Below are 19,949 nucleotides of genomic sequence, written 5' to 3'. Positions count from 1 at the left end.
ACAGTTTCCTGCTCTGTGGTCACTGTTGTAGTTTCCAGGGCAGCATGAGTGTCTTGTCGGAGACATCCATCCTGCTGGAGAAACAGCCAGGTGGACTACCAGGGGTGCTCCCCTCCTGAGAGGCCAACTAGTGATCCACCTGTGAGCAGAAAAGGATGGAACCTTCCACAAAGGTTTAGATATCAACCCTTGACCTGATTTGCCTTCTAATTAAAAGCAGTTAACTAAATCTACCCTCACAAAACTACCCTACTAAATCTTCAGTAGAGTTAAAGGACTGAGTTTGATAGCAAAGTTAGTATAATATGAAAATGTAGTGACATTAATTTCCTGGCTTTCCTTCTTTTTAGAGTTCCAGACATTCTGGGAACCTGTATTTATTCCAATTGGTAGTGCAGATTTACAAAGATACATTAAGGCACGGTTATTAGTATTACTAAAGAATTTTAATATAACCAAAGCACAAGCAAGATTTTCTTAAAGTAGTATAGTCTCTAAAGGCATTTACAATATAGTTCCAAAATCCCAAAACATGTTTAGGAAGACAAGGTTAGGGGATGTTTATTGCTTGTCTTTCTGACATCCATTTTCTACCTCCCTTTTCCTAATTGATGTGGAATTTCCCAGCCAAGGAGTTTAGGTGGAATGGGTTCCACCACCCAGATCCTGGAGAAGGCTCTGATTGGCTTAATTCAATCATAATAAGCCACTCCACCCACACGCTAATTGGAGAAGGAGCACCTGATCATGATCAGGCCCATCAAAGCCAATGTGGTTCAATTAGAGGATTTTTGTTGTTAAGCGTTGAAGAAGCAATGCCTTCCTACTGGATGTGAAGCAGGCAGCCATGGGAGCTTCCAGCTGTTTGGGGACCAGGAAAGGAGGGTCTGTCTGAGAACAGAGCCACCAAGCACCAAAATGGCAGGGCCGAGAGGTGGACAGGGGGAGAAATTGGGTCCTAGTCATAGTGTTTCAACCCTGGACAGCATCATTTTGGAAAACTCCCTTCATGAATCAATACATTTGTTATTCTGAGCCAATTTGGGTCAGGTTTTTCTGTTACTTGCAACCAAGGCATCTTACAAAAAAAATCTACCGTGTAAAGGATAATACACGTCTAAAACTTTTCAGTGATCATTTGAACTTGGAGTTTTATTTTCATAATGAAATTTCATGAGGAACCACAAAACACTGACAATGCCCACAGGAGGTCTATGGAAAGGAAATAGGTTCTCGCCTCCCCTGCCCCCCCACCCCCACCCCCACCCCCCTTCCATCTCCTTCCGAAGGAAACACTTGAGTAAATCCTATTAGGCTGAAGGCAAGTGCAGTGAAGACTGCATTGGTTCTGCAGGAGGGTGCTGAGAATTTCACAATTTCAAGTGCATCATGCCCTAAAGTGTTAGCAATCTAGATTTTTTTCCTTTCGTAGACAATATACACCATGACCCCTTAAATATCCATCATTAGCTGCCACTATTATCCAGTGAGGAAAGCACAATCAGCCTTAATTCCCCACCTGCTGGGTGAACCTTGGGCAGGTGTCAGTACCAACTACAGCTGCCAGTATAATTACTGGTCCGTGTGTTGTCTCCCTTCAGGATCATGGAGCCCATTTTGAATCCTCTTTGTGTCCCTCATCACAGAGCAAATATTTGAAAACGTCCATTCATGCTGCTGCTGCTGCTAATCTAATTGTTTTGGTATCTGGTTAAATCCACCTTGGCACATATGTGGTGTGTATTACATGGCAGAGTTATCCTCTATCCTTGCCGTTCCCTTGCCTATTATGGGGTGCTGGGAAGTTGCATTGGACCTTGCCTCAGTCTTTCAACAGTTTAATCTCACTAAGCCTACGTCAAAGATTGTGCTAGGTTCTAGAGATGGAATGAGCCCCTCAAACATGGCTTTGATTTTGCTCACCCTTTCCCCCATCTTCAGCTGCAGGGTCCCAGGAACAACTTGTTAACAACACCCATGGTGCAGTCAGCGCCTTGACATTCCCCCCTGCCCCGGCCAAGTAATAGGGAGGTAGAGAACCGTGGGAAGCTGCTGTCTCCAGTTGGGGGAGTACAGGCTCTCTGCTAAGTTTGGTATTGCTCTTCCGGTTTCCCTCCCTTGCTGCCTAGATTGTTTCAGGGATTTGCGGTAGAAGGATCCACGGATCCAAAGTTCAGACAGCTTGTAAGCACTGGGCATGTTGTCAGCTCCTGTGACCACTGGCAATGTGTTCCAGTGGGGTTCCTTTCTGCGCCGCAGGCCCACGTGAGCCACATGGATGGTGTAGTACCTAAGACCTGTGTTAGAGGGTCCTACTCATCACGACATACACACGCACACACATTTATTAAAGAACACATAGGCACCTCTGTCACTGGGGATCTGGCACTCAGTGCTGGCTCAGTGGAACCTATAACCTGTGGCACTGCTGATGTTTGAAACTAACACTATTTTAAATCCAACAGTTCTTAGATTAAAAAAAAATATTTGGTTAACTTGTCAAATCCTTCTCAGAGCACATGAAGGCAATGATTCCTGCCTTACAAAGTACTGTTTCCCAGGGCTGAGAATCAGCCATTGTCTTGCTTCTTTTGGTGTTCTAATTTGTGGCTCCAGATGTACTCAAGAATTAGTGTGGTTTTGTAACAGTTACACACGACAGCTAAGGAGTGACAACAATTCCCATTACTCTTAAATTTGTATAGAGGAACGTTGGGAATACTGTATGGATTGAGATATTCCTGTAAGGAATGGCACAGATCACAAAACAAGTGATAGACTGAAATTATATGATTTTGTAACATTTTCTGGGATCATTTATCTTATTGATCCTGTTATAATGCTGGACATCATATTTACAATTCATGGGTTATCTCGAAACCTGAGCATTATTCTAATTTTTAAAACCAATTTCGGTGGTAAATGCTTTGGCAGGACAAAGTTTCTCCAAATTGAATTTAATAAACTACACTTTAAGAACTACGACGATTTAAGAAAGATGGTTTAATTTGAGATGAATAACAATCTTGATTGTAACAACATACAGTGATTTCGCTAAAATAAAGGCAAGAAAAATTAACTTATGGAAAAAAAACAAAAATTGATTTATGGATAGGTTGCCTTCGGAATATTACACACACACACACGCATCACCAGCCCATCATCAGAATTTAGTCAATAATGCTTAAATTCAGTTATCTTTGGCGTTTTGCTGACATGCTGTCAAACGGAAACCACAGCTTTACAGTTTCTCTCTTCCACTGGTATGAAAGTATAATTGTCAGGGTGAGAGTAGAAGGCACACGAACAGCTTAATTTATAAGTCAAATATTTAGGTATATGCCATTTGGGCCTCCATTTGTCTTCTTCCCCTTCGCGCAAATGTGGGTGGCGGGCCGGAGAGGGTGGGTGCCCGGACCCAGGAGCTAGCCCCTCCAGTCCTTCAACGCTGGGCTCGGGGTAGCTGTCGGACAGGTGCTCGGGTCCCCGCCCCCGCCGCCCACCTCCTCGGGGATTGGCTGCCGCGAGCTAGTGGGCGGCCCCAGGGTGCGGATAAAGTTGGGGGCGCGCGCCACCTGCGTGGGGTTTCAGGTGCTGGAGGCCGAAGCGCCGCGTGCTCCCGCCGCGGCCCGGGCGGAGTTCCCACGTAGCTGTCTGAACCCGCCCGCCCTCTCCAGCTTCCCTGCGACTCCCGGGTCCGGCCCTTTTGGAGGAGGAGGGGGGGTGGGGGGTCAAGGACCGGGCCTAGGAGCCTCGCGCGTGTCTGAGCAGCTTGGCGCGCGGGGTGAGGGCCAGGGCCCGGGCGGCGCGCGGGGGCTGCAGGAAGCGGGGGCGGCAGGGGCTCGGCCCCAGCTCCGCGGTGGTGGAGACACCCGGAAACGGATTCCGCTTCGGTGGCCGCGCGAGCCGGGCGCCTCGGAGGGAGGCGGGCGGCCGGGCGGCTGCTGAGTAATCCCCGCGGCGGCGGGAGGCGGCGGCCCGGGCGCCCACGTCCCCCGCCGCGCTGCAGCCGGGCCCCGGCTCCTCCCTCCGCGCCCCGCCCGCCGGCCCGCCGCGCCCCTCCCCCGCGCCCGCTCCGCCGCGCTCCGGGCAGGTAGAGCCGGGCTCCGGGCGCGCGCGGGAACCGCAGCGGCTGCCGCCCCACCTCGCCCCGGCCCCGCGCAGAGCCCCGCGCGCCCATGGCTGGCTCGGAGCAGCAGCGGCCGCGGCGGCGGGACGATGGAGACGCGGCGGCGGCGGCGGCGGCGCCCCTGCAGGACGCGGAGCTGGCCCTCGCCGGCATCAACATGCTGCTCAACAACGGCTTTAGGGAGTCGGACCAGCTTTTCAAACAATACAGGTGAGTGGCGCGGCCCGCTCCCCCGCCCCGGCACGCGCACCTCGGGGCCGGCTGGCGCGCTTCGCTCTGCGGCCCGTCCCAGGAGCCCCCTCCCCCTCCCGCCGGTCACTGATCCCTGGCCCTGTCCCCGCTCCTCGCGTCGCGTTCCTGGGCCTGATCTGCAGCCGGCGCCTCTGCGCCTTTGCCACATCTCCCCTTCCGCCCCCACTCGTGCTCCGTGGTCCTTTCCCTCCGCGGGACCCGCCGCGTGTCCTCCCGGCTCCGGCTGTCTCCCCTCACTTTCTCCCGGCCTCGCCCTGCAAGAGGGGCGCCCGGTGTTTGTGCGATTCTCTCTCTCATGGGTCGTCTTCCCCGCTTCCCCCCCCTCCGTCCCCGCGGGGTCCGGAGCCGGTTGGCTTTGAGACCTGGGACCGGATGCGATTTGAGGCAGCAGCGAGCCCGGGACTTGCAGGGTTGTGACTCCGGCTAGCGTGCTGCCCGTGCTGCCTTTGTGACACGGACCACACCAGCTGCATCGTGCCTGTTTCTTGTGCCTCGCGTTACTTTGCATCCTTGTGCATTCCAAATGCTTTCCTTGTTTGAAAACAGATATGCATAACTGCCTGGCCGTGCAGGAATTAAAAAAAAAAAAAATCAGCCGAACTCTGCTCACTCACCTTTGTCTGCCTTTCTTCTAAAACTCAGTAGCCACAATGAGTTGCTAATGCCTTTCAATCGAGCGTATTTATGATGCATTTCTCTAACTTAAAGGTAGAAGAAAATGGAGGGATTTTAAATATACGTAAGAGTGGGAGGGAGCAAACGTGTGTTCAGTTAATATTTTTATTCGTCTTTTAAAAAATGAAGCAAAAGAACTGAAACCTGGTAGCTTTCTCGTGGGTGTGGGAGGAGCCTTCAATTTGTTTGGGGATCAGAAGCATCTGCTTTCTGGTTTAGGAAGCAAGTTTGTGATTTGCCCTTTTCGTGTTGACAGGACTCGAGGATGTTGGTTAGCAGCTTCCCTGTAAATGTTTAAGGGCCAGTTGCTGCACTTCTTTAGAGCCGGTGGTTTGGTAGGAATGAGAGGACCCCTTGTGCAGCTGTGATTGAGAGCCACGGTCTGTACGCAAATGAGAGGAGAGGGGGTGGGATACGGATGCCTGAAGTTTTCAGACTTAAAAAGAATGGTGGTTTCTACCAGTGGGAGCTTCCACATGCTTAATGGCAAAGCAAGTATCTCACAACTATAAACTTTTCATTAAGACATTTTACTTTTAAATCAGTTTTTTTTTCCATCTGCAAATGGAAGCTTCTTGGCTTTATTCAGAACATTTTATTTTTAAAGCATACACGTCTGATTTCACGCCAGAGTTTCATCAAGGATTTCCAGAGGATAGATTTGAAAGACTTACTTGTCTCTCAATCTCTCGTGTAGTTTTTTTTAGCCATCTGAGAATGTATTTCATGAAAAAAGTTTCACTTACTGTGATTTGACTTTTTAAAGACATACTTGCATAGTTCAATACTTACTTTGAAATGTTCTGTTACTTATTTTAATGATCTTTCCCCACCTCTAAACTGCTTTAATGTACTTAAATTGCTGCCTCATGATTTCCATATGTTGAAAGTATGAAAGAACTCATTTTGCATAACCTAGACAACTCTATGCACTGTTGCTAGAGGGCAGATTATGAGTGATAGGGAAGCTCTTCTCACAGCAAAGGTGGAAGGATGCACCTTGAAAGGTGTTTCACTGTGGGTGTTGGGGGGTGAGGGGAGGAGGAGATGTCCAGGGAGGATTTACACTGTATAGCTAGGAGCTGTAGCTGTCTGCTCATATTTTGAAATGAGAACCAAGGATAAAGGAACAAGATACTGTATCTCTTTGCCAAGCACAGTGCCAGGCACATTGCCTTATATCCTCACTATTCTAGTGACAACAAAAGAGTGAGGTGTATTTTATCATGACTGTGTTGTAACAAGGCACTTAAGTCTCAGTGTTTAGCGTGGACCAGGTCACAAGCACTGTGGTTTTAAATCCAGGGCTGTTTTCATTGAACTATTCTGCCTGTCCCGCCTAATTGATTCTATTTCGTAATTTGCTCTATGACCTTGTTTTCCAGCAACTTAAACTTTTTCAGGAGTGGATAGCGGTAGCATTACCCTATGAGCTTTCCAGCAACCAGGGCTGCCATCCTAGTTTTGGCGCTTGTGTAGCTGCTGACTTCGGTTTCTCAGTTTGCTTACTTGCCTATAAAATGGGAATCGTGCACACCATAGGGTGGTGGTTAGAATTACAAAAATCCATGGTAGCTGGCACCATGTAAGCACTCAGTAAACACTAACTAGCTTTTGTACGTGATGTCTTCCCCACTGTTGTGCTTTCTTCTTGATGGCATAGTTTGAGTAGGAGACAATGTCCTGAATGCAGGTAGCCTTTCTATGTAAAGTTAGCCTCACATAATGCATTTGAAAGATTTAAGTCCTATTATGCATAGGGACACTTCTCTTCCAGTTCCAGAGTGGCCTGCTAGAAGACCCGGCAGTGATTTCAGAAGTGTTTGAGGAATACCTCTAGCTCAGTTTATCTACAGAAGCGAGAACAATTAGATTATCTTTTGTCACCACCCTTCCTTCCCATGCTAGTAAACATTCCTATTTTTATGGTTTAACAGTAGAAACATTGTGTCTCGGGTAATAACACTTTAAGAAAATTAAAGCAAGAAGGTCACTTTATCTTGCCACATTACTAGGATGCTAAAAGTTTCACCAACAGCTACCTAATGAGAAATGGTTACTTCGTAGAAAAAGATGATCATGAAGGCCATTCTGAATCATTGGCAAGCCGGGATTGTGTAGTTCAGATATTGTATGTATAGGAATTAAAAATATATGCACAGTAGAGGCTTTCCCTTGAGATATGACACTCCATAGTTGGGATTTCAAAATGTAGCTGCCACTTCTGTTGTAACTATAGTAATAGTGTAACAAGCTACCCTGTTGTTGATGCTCAGACCCCATCATGCACTTGAAGATGTGTTCCCAGAGGTTGGGACAGGCTGGTGCTGCTTTAAGGCTATAGCTTTGTGAGTTCGTGATCCTGACCACCTGAAGTCACATTCCTCATGTTGGTCTGAGGGCTCAGTGCTCTCATTCAGCAGTTCTCACTCCCCCTCCCACACACGTACACACACTCACTCTTAACTGATGTTCACATGTGTGACACACAGACCTGTAGGTACTCAGGCTCATGATAAAATAGGCTGTGGTTACGTGCACAAGATAGGCACTAGATTTTCAGGTGCTGAGGTGCAGGTAAGATTGGCTGGTGGGGAGGCTGGGAGATGTAGCGTGTAGGACTGGAGAGAAGCAACGTGTAGCCCAGCTTGAAGGAAAATTTTGCAGAGGAACTGATGCTGAGTGCCATGATGGGGTGGAAGTGAGTGAGTTGAAGGAGGAGTTGGGTTGGGGGAGGGGAGGAGGAGAATGTGAGTGGAGGTGGTTTGAAACGGAATTCTAGGAGAGAGATGTGAAGTGGCATCTGGAGAAGGGTAAGAGCTGCCAGCTGATCAGTGTTATTAGGTTGTCACATCGGATGGTCTTTCTGTACTTGTTTTCTTCTCAGATGTGCTGGTTGGTCTGTGTTTCCTATGAGTCAGCTCTGCCTTTCCGGGTGTTTAGTTAACCCATGCTCTCCAGTGACCCTCATCTTGCACAGCGTGGCCTTCACATCTGTAATTAACACCTGGTTCCTTGGGCCTCAGGATCCTAATGTCATCATCTTTTTCTCTTTTGGGCTTGAGACTACTTTTTTAATTGGAGGACTGGTAGAGGTGAAACACTGAGCTCTGAGGAGACAGGAGACATTTGGAGCTCCTGGCCCAAAGAGCTTTGTGGTTCTTATTTCACAGTCCTGGCGTTTACGGTCTCTGCTCCCCTTGAGGTCGCCAGCTCCATCGCCTGCTTTAACTGACCCTAAAACATGCGCAGTGTTTGCCCCTGCCAACACGACTGCCGCTTTCTGGCTGTAGATATTATGTAATTACAAGGCCTGTTTGATCACGGTCAACTCAAAGGAAAAGCGTATAACGGGTAAAGTGATCGCTCATGACGGATATGCATAATGAGGGCTCGACAGAGTTAGTGCATAGGCGCTGTTATGAATTGTGATGTTTGTCTTTTCCCCTTTTTTAAAGTATAACAATGGCAAAAATGTATTAAAAGCAAGAAAAATTCATGGTAAGTAGTGTGTGTGTGTTTAAAATGAATGTACGGATCCTAAATTGTTTACTGCAGATTTTGGCACATATGACCAAGCTGTGTGATGTGGCCTTATTTGTGAGATGTTGAGTATGGTGCCGGTCTTACCGTAGAGATGGCTCAGTGTGATCCCGGGATTGCAGACTAGGCCCCTTGGGCCAAAGGTGACCGGCTGGTTTTGTAAATAAAGTTTTATTGGGACACAGCCAGGCTCACTTGGTTCTGTATCTTCTCTGTGAAGAAATGAATAGCTATGCAGAGCCTACAGCCTGCAGAACCTAAAATATTGACTCTCTGGCTCCTTACAGAAGGAGTTTGATGACCCCTGGTACAAACCATCATTCTCCCTGGAAAAACTCTAAAGGCTTGTGTGAGGGATCTGAGCCAGTAGGTATCCGAGCCTGTTGTGTGCCCGGCACTGTGTCAGGTGCTCGGGACACCAAGGAGAACATGCAGGCCGCCCGCGTTTTCTCATGATCTGGCTGCTTCCGGAGCAGGGGGCCCGGGCCTCGCTGCCAGTGTCCCTGGAGAGTCCATAGGTGCAGACATGCAGGAAGGGGAGAAGTGGTGTAGGGAACTGGCGGGAGGGAGGAGACTCAGCTGCTGTCCTTTCCCAGCCTCCTCAACTCAGTGGTGCATTTGTTGAAAGGCTGACTTTTTTTTTTCCTCCAACTATTGCAGTGTCTGAAAAGATCCCAATTAAAGATTCATTTGACTTCATTGGGATTTTTAAAAAACTGCAGCTGCCTGTAGAATAACAGATGAGTTTATACAGGAAATTATCAGAAAAAAGTGAGCACCTGTACTGTGGGACGTGGGGGTGGCGCGAGGCACTGTCTCCTCTAGTTACGTGAAACCCCCTCTGCACCCCAAACACATCGTTTCAGGGGTTAGACCTTTTGCACAGACTTTTTAGCTTCTCAAATCCCATTTTCACACCCCAGTCTCCTCTGCCAGGGTCGTCCTCCTCCTCGCCCAGCGAGAGCAGGGGGAATTTGAAGGGGCCCAGGCTGAGGACTCCAGGAGAGGAGAGAGGATAAGAGAAGCACAGAAAGTAGATGGCTGTTATTTCAAAACTGTTTAGCACCACCTCTGCCCGTGCAAGGGGTTGGGGCTGCCCGGGGAGGAACTCATCTCTGTCTTAGACTTTTTCCACCACTTACTCTGTCCCTTAAATTTGTAGTATGCTGTTCAGCTGGTAGCATAGGTCCAACGTGGGATCACATAGACCATTGTGGGCTAACCTGGAGATCTAGTCACCACTTAAAGTCTTGTTATTCAGAGAGATGCATCCCAGTTTCTGAACAGGTGTGTCTTGGCGTGCATGTGTTTTGAGGTATAGTTGACATGCAGCATCTTAGTTTCAGGTGTACAGCATCAGGATGTGATGTTTCTATATATGGTGCAGTGATCACCACAGTAAGTCTAGTTAACATTTGTCGCCATACATAGTTACAGACACATGTTCTGGAAAGCTGTTTGTAAATTTGCCGTCTAGACCTTGTAAATGACTTCTGACGTCTGATGTGAAGACGGGGCTCTTCTTCGTGTGTAAGGGTGGTTGCTGGTTGGCCATTTCCACCCTTTTCCCTTTAGCTAAGGTTGCTTTCTCCATCTCTTCCTTTTTGCTCAAGAATTTCAGAACACAAGAAATAGATATACAACAGGGAGTTACTCTTGTCTTACAGGAAAACGGTCCATTATGACAGAGCGTAGCCCTTAGAGAAGGTCCACCGTGTGCAGGACACAACGGTGAGAAGTGTGTCCCTGCTTCGAGCAGGCATTGCATTGCTCAATAGCTTTAAATCTGCTGTAGAAAGAGTCACTTCAACAGTTGTCCGAAGCTGTAATATCTGTGAAATCACTGATTTAGATGACTTATTTTTCCAAAGATATGTCAGAATAAGCACGTAGTGGTAAATACTAGGCGATATTTTCTTTGTGCCAGGCCACACATGAGCACGCTCCGTGTGTTCATACTCACTTTATCCTCCCCGCAGCTCTGTGAGGGGTGCTCTTGTCAGCTCCCTCTTACAGGGGGAGGGGGGGAATCACAGTGACATTGGATGACCTGCCCAAGATTTCACAGTAAGTGGGGGAGCTGGATTTGAACCCAGGGTGTCTGGCTGCAGAGCCTGAGTGTTTAACCACCGCGCTACACTATCTCACTTCTGTAACTCTTACACTACGAGAAGTTTACCTGTGTGCTGCTAATGTCATTTTGGGGTGAGTTTCCCCAGAAATCTGCAAACCACACTCTGACACCTACAGACAACCCGGTAAACCACCAGAGAGGTCTGTCCGCAGGGAGTGTGTCACCCAAGCTTTAGATGCTTTGTGGCTCATAGATGCTTTAGAAGAGCTTTGGGATCCTTTAGAAACTGGCTTCAAGATGAAGTCTGAGGTCTCGGCTGGGCAAAGATGTGCTCTGATCTGGCCTGTCTTCTTGTCTGCCTCCATCCTGCCTCTTCCTAGGTCCCTTCCTTGTTAGTGGTGCTGGAGAATTTTTCGTTATCTAACTAGTTCTGACTGGTCATTCAAGACACAGCCCAGATTTCCCTGAGAAGGTGGTGGTGCTCCTGCAGCATCCTTCTGCCCCTTTATCCAGCACTGTGGTGTACAGTCATTGTTTGCACAGCTGCCTGCCTGGTTGAGAGGGCCAAGATGGGTGGACTTCTCGTTGCATGTTCCTGACCTCCCTGAGGTCGCTACAGTAATGTGGGGTCCAAGAGATTTTATGGTCGTCAGTGCCCCTTTATTTGCATGTGCAGCCCAAGGGCAGCACGCTTTAGGAGCCTTGATTCCTGCAAACTTATGTATAGTGGGCATGTCTGGACCCAGTGGAGGGGCACCAAGCACCCCCTGACCTGATGCTCTGCTTCTCATACGCAGGTAGCAGGACTACTGTCTGGCTTCTCAGCCTCTTCCCTTTGGTGCATTCAGGCTGCCCAGTGCTTAGTGTGGGGCAGTGTGGAGCAGAGCTGCCACTGAGCACATGCTAGTCTTGACAGGTGCCATCAAAGGGAAAGAGGAGGCTCCGATGAGGTCTCCTGCTTCTGAAGTGGCCACGGGTCTCAGCTGCACCCGGCCTGGGCAGGTGTAACTCCAGGCATCGTAGCTCTTCGAGCTGTCCTCTGCTCCATGTTGTCTCTGGTCAGGTAGAGGCCCACCCTTGCTGGCCGGCCCTTCACTTCTCCCATCAGCCACCCCCAGCACTCTGTGCTACCCTGGGTGGGGGCAGCATGACGTGCAGTGTCACTCATATCTCTGGCATGGGAAGGCAGGAGTCTTAGCTTTCCGACTCCACAATCCCTGTCCTGAAATTCAGGAAGAACTGGTCTCTGGGAGAACTTGAGGCTGGGAGGGGAAACTTTCCAGATGGGTGGCTCTCGACGCTCTTAGATGTAATGCTCTCTTTTTGTAACAGACATAATAATTTTTGTAATTCCCCTTTTGTGATCCTAAAATGAAATTGACAGATGAAATGACCTGCCCACACATACAATGTCTGAAAGTCAGTAGAATGCGCAAGTGGTATCATAAAGAAGCTCAAAGAAATTCATAATACAAAATTACATGTATTTCAAAATGTAAACCCTCAGCACACCTTCGTCAGGAGATGAAGTAGTTAGGTATTTGCACCTGGGAATAATGAATAAAGTTGGATTTGAGATGATCAGAAGCCATTCCATAGTAGAAAAGTGAGAGTCAGTGCACTTGATATAAAAGAAGCAGCAGGCCACTCTTTTCTGTGTAAAGAGAAAGTGGGGAAACAGCCTTCACTGAAATAGGGTAATATGCCAGGGCCAACCACAGACTGTTGACGTGGAGAAAATGAGGAAGCATGACATTTTTACAACGAGCCAGGCCACCTGTGTCAGGCTAGTGTCAGCATAATTAATTCCCTGGGTTAAGACATGGGGTGTGCACTGACAGAGTGTCTCAGAAAACGCGTCTCCCATCTTTAAATCCCTCCCCAAACGAAGTACTTTGGAGACCAGAGCCTTTAATAGATTTCTAGGATTGGAGGATGAATTGGAAAGAAGTTTATAGGGAAGTTGGGGTGGGAGAGGTGGGCAGGAGGTGTGTGACCCCTAAGGATGGTATCAGAGCAAGCTAGAAAAATAAGAAACCCAAAATAAATAAAATCTGTGTGCAGTTCTCATAATGTAAATTTCAGTGTGCTACAGATTATTGATAGTGATTGGCAAAAATGAAATTTATTAATGAAAATCCTTGGTATCCAATATTGCATGGGTCTTTAACACTTTGGCTTTAAATATATTTAAGTTAGCTTTCAATATCCCTGTGAAATTCTGGCATGTGATAGCTACAAACACAGGTTAGTGTAGCTGTGGTGTTTTGGCAGCTAAGATGCCACAAGCAGTGTGGCTGTTGGTGACATAGTTTTCTAGAATTGTGAACAAATCTTGTTAAAGGGTATATTTAAACAAGGACAGAATGATTTTGTGCTTCTGAGTCAATGGAGGTGGATTTTAGAACCAAATAATGGAAAACAGTTTCACGCACGTGGATTTCAGACGTTCAGAGATTGTGTAAGACATGGGGTGATACTTGGGACTCTTGCACATTGAAGATGTCTGGAGTCCTTGGCCTATTCCGCTACTGTCATTGTCACCCCAAAACGGCCTCCACAGCTTTCTAAGCCCCCTCCATTGAGAGGTACTGGGCTTGGGGTGTAGGGCTCAAGACAAGGTTCAGTCCCTGCAGCTGGAATCCTGGGGCCGCTGGGAGCAGCACGGGGCTGGGTCTCCCCGCTGACAGCAAGGGGAGGCAAGCCCAGGCTGGCAGGGCTACCTTAGAGGGCACATGCTGAAGGAGGCAGTGCCCCCAGCGTGTCTGTGACCCTGGGTGCAAGGGCAGAGTGCAGGGTACGGGTCCCCCAGTGTTGGCCCCACTAGTTTCTGCTTCTAAACGTCAGCTTTTCCAGGTCACACACGGCTGCTTCTAGGGCCCAGACAGCCCCAGGAAGGAATGTCGGCACAGGTTCTTCTGTCCCCCTCCAGGGAGGTGGAGAACCACTGGGACCCCTTCCCTTCTTCATTCTCATGGTGGAGCCAGCTTGCAGGACCTGTGTCTTTCCAGCCTCATTTGACTTCACCTGAGAGGCCTCATTCCCTAGCGTCCTGCCCAGGTCTTCCTCACTTTGAATCTCAGGGTGTAAACTAGTCCACGTCCTTCCCAAGAAGGGAGCAAACTTTTTGCTAAGATAAGTCACTCACACACAAAAGGGGCCAAATCCTCAGGAATCAGGATGCGCTTCCCCCAAGTTACAGAGCCATAGGGACCACAAAAGTGATTCTTCTAAACTGGGAGAAAATAGGGCAGGGTGTTGCACATTGATTTTCTGGACTATTGTACTTAGAAGCAACTAGTAGGACCCCCCCCCCCCCCCCGCCACCACAGTTTAATCCCTGGTAGGGTGCCTCGGTACACAGGTACACAGAGCTTGCCCTGGTCCCACCCTCAACCATGCCATCAGCTGCGTCCCACAGTACCTGTTCGCTCAGCCTGTTCTGCACATGCTTGATTGCACCACCGTATTCTTTCTGGGTGGGGCTTTTCTAGAACAGCGTGCACCTGAGTGTGAGGCTGCTGTTTCTGGGTTCCATGGCTAATAAGCATCATTTGCTGTTCTTCCCACTTTGGCCTCCTTATCTAGGTAGATGCCTTTTGCTTTGGAATTCATTTTCTCACCTCATGGCTACAGCACCCCTCCTTCAGGTTTTACCTCTGTGATGTGAACCATTCACCAGATAAATAGATCTTTAAATGTTTGTATCACTTCATCTCTATCACAAGTAAAATTTTTGGTACCATTCTAACTGGACAGAAAATGAGGGAAAATGACATTTTGTATCTGAATCCAAGTTGAATTTACTAAATGACAGAAATTTGCTTTTTGAGAAGCAATTGGATTAAGTAGAAATCCATATTATATGGACGCTTTGGGACTGCTTCCAGGATAATGAATCATTGTCCAGGCTTCAAGTGCTTTTGCCCCCTCATTTTTTTCTTTCAACATCTGTGACCATCCCCTCAGCTGGCCTCAGCTGCCCCCCATGTTTTGAATAGTGAATTGCAAAATCTCTGGTTATGCATGGTCAACTCATCTCTGGAGCAAAAAGGAACTTGGCATCTTTGTGTCGTGTAAGTCATGCTCACCCTCAACTTTACTGGGGTCTAAAATAAAGAAGCATGTTGAATCCATCAGTTACGTACTTGCCTGATGTCGTGACTCTTGAACTACGCAAGGCACAATTAGGTTGGCTTTTGTAGGACTGCAGTTGTTGGAGAAATTGGCCATCTCCCAACCAATGGCAAGGTTTGCAACAACTTAATTGCTCAGAAAAGAACACTAAAGTTTATATCTGGTGGACTTCCGAGGTGGCGCAGTGGTTAAGAATCCTCCTGCCAAGGCAGGGGACACAGGTTCGATCCCTGCCCCAGGAAGATACCACATGCCGCAGAGTAACTAAGCCTGTGAGCCACAACTGTTGAGCCCATGTGCCACAACTACTGAAGCCCACGCACCTAGAGCCCATGCTCTGCAACAAGACAAGCCACCACAATGAGGAGCCTGCATACCACAATGAAGAGTAGCCCCTGCTTGCCAGTAGAGAATGCCCCTGCGCAGCAATGAAGACCCAACACAGCCAATAAATTAATTAAAAAGTTTGTATCTGGAGTGCCATTTGTTCTAGTTCTCAACCACAGGCATCCACAAGTTTTGTTTGTTTGTTTTCTGTGTTTCGTTTTTTTTGTGTGTGTGTGTGTTTTTTTGGCTGCATTGGGTCTTTGCTGCACGTGGGCTTTCTCTAGTTGCGGTGAGCAGGGACTGTTTGTTACGGTGTGTGGGCTTATTGCTGTGGCTTCTCTTGTTGTGGAGCACGGGCTCTAGGCAGGTGGTCTTCAGTAGTTGCAGCACATGGGCTCAGTAGTTGTGGCTCGCAGGCTAAGTAGTTGTGGCTCGTGGTCCCTAGCACGCAGGCTCAGTAATGGTGGTGCACGTGCTTAGTTGCTCCGCGGCATGTGGGATCTTCCCGAACCAGGGATTGAACCCGTGTTCCCTGCATTGGCAGGTGGATTCTTAACCACTGCGCTACCAGGGAAGTCCCCATCCACAAGTTTTTTGGTTCTTTCTGTATTGATGATTGATGAGACACTCATTATCTTGAATTATTAAAATTACAAATTGAGCTGGAAATTACTCCTTTTGAAATATCACAGGGAAAAAAGGAGGGGAGGGCCATGGGAGAGTGGAAACAGCTGTCTAAAGTAGTTTAGCCAAATGTCAGGACCTGCTGTGGTGAAATTCCTATGGGTTCTTATTCTTGAGAAATTACCAGTGTAAAAATAGCAAGAAATGACAGAATGGTTTGAGTGGTTTTTGTATCTCTTGTGTGGCATCTTGGATCTGAGCTGGGCATATGAGAGAGAGTAGTTGAGACTAACTTGAAATGGTGAGCTTTTCTCTTGATAGAAGAATGTTGTTTTAGCTCAAAGTAAAACAAAACCTCATCAAGGAGCTATTCTGTTCAAGTCTAAGTTTATACTTAAGGAAACTTATGAATAATGAACTAAACCCAAATGAAATTTTCCTGCCCTGTGCTCCACTGAAAACTAAAGGAAAATAAAAGTGCTTTGGTGAGAGACATTTTCTTACGAAGTCCAGAGTTGTTTACTGAGCACTAGTTTACTAAAATTTTATTATGAAGAATAAGTCTCTAGTTTTATTTTGAAATGCCTTTTTAACTGAAAAATAGAGAAATCTCCTGAAATTTCTAAGTGATTCTCTAGATAATTTAGTGTTTGAATTGCTTGTCTGAACAGCAAAGTGTGTTTAATCCTCAAAGTGTTCATGCAGTTTGTGGATTACTGCCATCCGTAATAAAGGAACGCTGTGATAATTTAAAGATAAGAAAATTAACGAAAACACGATCAATTTTGTTACTTAAAAAATAAGCCTTGTTGAAGGGTTGGTTGAAAGGCATTTTAGCGTGTCGATAATAAGTGGGTTGGATGATCTCTCTTGAGGTTGCTTATCATTGCTGGTTCCACCTGCTGTTAACGTAGACGGGAGAGGATTGAGTTGATTATCTATCTGTATGATTTAAGATACAGAAGGAACTAAACCCTGAGGAGTTAAGGAGATATTTGATACACATTAGTGACCATTAGAAAAACCGTAGAAAAAAATTGACTTAATTAAGCCCAAAGAGTTATTTTCAGAGTAGATCAGTAACTTTAAATGAGCATCAGGCTTCAGCAGTAAATGAATATGAATTAGCAAAGCTAGAGAGGAATCAGAATAAAGAAGTATTACAGTCTTGTAATCACACAGCTGACTTGGTCTTTGCATTACTGCTCAGGCAGAGAACGGCGGTGAATGGTCATCAAGTGGGTGATCAGTGCTCACTGTTAACACAGGCTGTGACTTGTACTTTACCCTTAATCCCAGTTCTCTCAGCAGCCCTGACGATAAGTATTATCACTGTCCCTTTGCTCGTGACGAAACGAAGCCTTACTGAACCCAAGTTAAAAAGATTGTGAGTGGGAGATCTGGCCCCAGCCCCAGAGCGTATGCTGTGTCCTCTGCTTCCTCTGCAAAGAATCCTGTTGTTGTGCTGCTTGGCATCGCCCAGCATTCTTGCAGGTTACTTGTTTAGCCTCATGGTCTCCTGCACATCTGCTCTTCTGGTGCTCCCAAGCTCAGTGAGTGGCACCGCTTGAAACAAGGTTATAGGCTCCAGAAGTCTCTAAAGTCCTTTGGCACTTGTCTTCTGCGTCTGCCAGTTTTCCTTCCTGAGCATCTCTTGAGCCCATTCACTTCTCTTCACCACCACCACCACCACCACCACCACCTCGTCCAAGCCACCTCTCCTTGGACGATTGCAGAGCCCAGCTGGCTTCCTCTTATCCTCTCTGTCCCTCCTCCACTCCCACCACAATGACCTTTTCACAGCTAATTATATTGCCTCTGCTAAGAACCCTTTCATGGCCTCAGTGGCAGGCTGAAGAATGGTCCTCCAAAAGACATCCATATCTTAATCCCTGGAACCACTGAGTGTTACCTTAGACGGCCAAAAAAAGGTTCTTTGCAGATGTGATTAAGTTACAGGCTTTGAGATGGGGAGATTACCCTGGATTATCTGGGTTGATAGCTAGTCCTCCTGGATTGGATAGATGCAATCTCACATATCCTTGTAAGAGGGAGGTGGAGGGGGATTTTATGTACATGGAGAAGACTGTTACGAAAACGTGAAAACAGAGGAGAGAGAGGAGATTTGAAGATGTTAGGCTTTAATGTTGCAGTAAAGGCAGCCATAAGCCCAGGAATGCAGGCAGTCCTTGGAAGCTGGAGTAGTCAAGGCATGGATCGTCCCTGAACCCTTGAGAATGAGCCCTGCCCTGTGCACACCTTGGTTTCAGCCCAAGGAAACTACTTTTGAATTTCTGGCCTCCAGAACTGGGAGAGAAAACGTTTCTATTATTTTAAGCCACCAAGTTTGTGACGATTCTTGAAGATTCTCTAAGAATCATGTTCCTTTCCTCTGGGCTTGTTACCTCAGTTTGTAATTATACGCATATAGCCCTTGCTTTGCTTGGTTCTAATATGCATGGATTTCAGTTAACCAGAGGTTAGTTAGATAACCAGTCCCCCAATAACACGGTTCACATTTCAGTTTCACCTGTGTATGTAGTCTGAGTAACTATACACAAGCTGCTAGCTCTTCAGCCCACACATCACCACGGATGTAACAGGTGCACGTGATGATCAGCGGCCAGTCACATCATTTGTTTCAGAGCCTGCCTGTCATTGGTCACTGCACGTCTCTTATTCAGTTCCCACACAGACAGCAAAGTAGATTGTTGTTGCCTCTGTCTCATAGTGATAAACCCACGTGACATTTTACAAAAATGGCTGTTTGCAAGAGGGATTTGACCAACAAAGATGAAAGTGCAGCAGAGAAAAAGGTGATGATGCTGGAAGTGAAGTTTGAATCAAATATGAATGGAGTTATGGAAGGAGTAGCTAACCTGGGATTGTTGTCCCTGACGCTCTTTTTGAGACTCCCATGTGCACCCATGGGTGCCCAGTGGAGGCAAGCTTATCAACACAAGGGAGGAAGGTGGTTGTAAGGAAAAAGATGAGGATGTCCCAGAGGAGGTGATATATGTAAAAACTTCATATTAAAGGAATCTCAGAAATACTTCACAATGTTGAAAGCACAAAGGCTACAATGTTGGAAGCTCATCTAAACTTGCTAAGAAACGTGACAATTCACCAAAGCATAGTAGCATAGATGCTCTCTCTGCATCATGAGTTATATGACAGAAAGCAAGTGCTGTTCAAACACTCTTGGTTCATGTTTTACAGAGAAGTAAAGCACGTAATGCTCAGTGTCTCTAATGTTTTAGTTACAGGCTGCTAAGTAAATGTAAGTTTTACTATTTTTAGTTTTCCTGTGTATTTATAACAGTTTAAAAAATTTTAAATTGTGACATAACAAGGTAAAATTTTTAAATTATGAAATAAGATAAAATTACCATTTTAATCATTTTAAAATTTTTAAATTGTGAAATAAGATAAAATTACCATTTTAACCATTTTTAAGAGTATAGTTCAGTGGCATTAAGTACAGTTATGTTGTTGCGCAGCTGTTACCATCTATCTCCAGAACTTTATCTGTGCAAACTGAAACTCTGTATCCATTAAACAACTCTTCTTTTTTTCCTCTGCTCAGTCCCTGGCAGTCACCCTTCAGCTTTGTCGCCCTGGATTTGATGACTCTAGGGACCTCATATAAGTGGAATCATACAGTATTTGTCCTTTTGTGACTGGCTTATTCACTTAGCATGTTTTTAAGTTTCATCCATGATATAACGTGTTGGAATTTCCTTCCTTTTTAAGGTAGGATAGTATCCGTAGTGTGTGTGTGTATGTATCACATTTTGTTTATCCGTTCGTCTTCAGAGGTCATTTGGGTTGCTTCCATGTTTTAGCTATTGTGAATAAAGCTGCTATGAACATGGGTGTACATATGTCTCTTTGAGACCTTGTGTTCAACTTTGGGAGGTATATACCCAGAGTGGAATTGCTGGATCATATGATAATTCTATTTTTAATTTTTTGAGGAACTGCTATATTGTTTTCCATAGTGGCAGCACTATTTTGCATTCTCATCAGCAATGCACAAGGGTTCCAGTGTCTCCACATCCTCACCAACACTTATTTTTTTCTTTTTCGATTCGCCATCCTAATGGTGTGAAGTGGTATCTCATTGTGGTTTTGATTTTTATTTCCCTAATGATTAGTGATGTTGAGCATCTTTTCATGGGATTATTA

The 19,949-nt window shown here is 46.5% G+C and overlaps 1 protein-coding gene across 4 annotated transcripts in view; it reads left to right on the top strand.

Moving 5' to 3' along the window:
- Window positions 1–3,619: 3,619 nt before the first annotated feature.
- TTC39C (tetratricopeptide repeat domain 39C) overlaps window positions 3,620–19,949 on the top strand; it is a 99,922-nt gene continuing 83,592 nt past the window's right edge. Inside the window, exon 1 of one of the 4 annotated variants that reach the window (XM_057698869.1) lies at window positions 3,620–4,339. In XM_057698869.1, coding sequence (XP_057554852.1) covers window positions 4,179–4,339 — 161 coding nt within the window. In that variant the 5' untranslated portion in view covers window positions 3,620–4,178. The remainder of the gene's footprint in view (window positions 4,340–19,949) is intronic. The other 3 variants (XM_057698868.1, XM_057698866.1, XM_057698867.1) reach the window with 3 other exon arrangements.

Source organism: Hippopotamus amphibius, chromosome 11 (assembly GCF_030028045.1).
Source record: "Hippopotamus amphibius kiboko isolate mHipAmp2 chromosome 11, mHipAmp2.hap2, whole genome shotgun sequence".
Classification (NCBI taxonomy): domain Eukaryota; kingdom Metazoa; phylum Chordata; class Mammalia; order Artiodactyla; family Hippopotamidae; genus Hippopotamus; species Hippopotamus amphibius.
The sequence above is the reverse complement of the archived record's forward strand: the minus strand, read 5'-3'. Positions and strand labels throughout refer to the sequence as shown.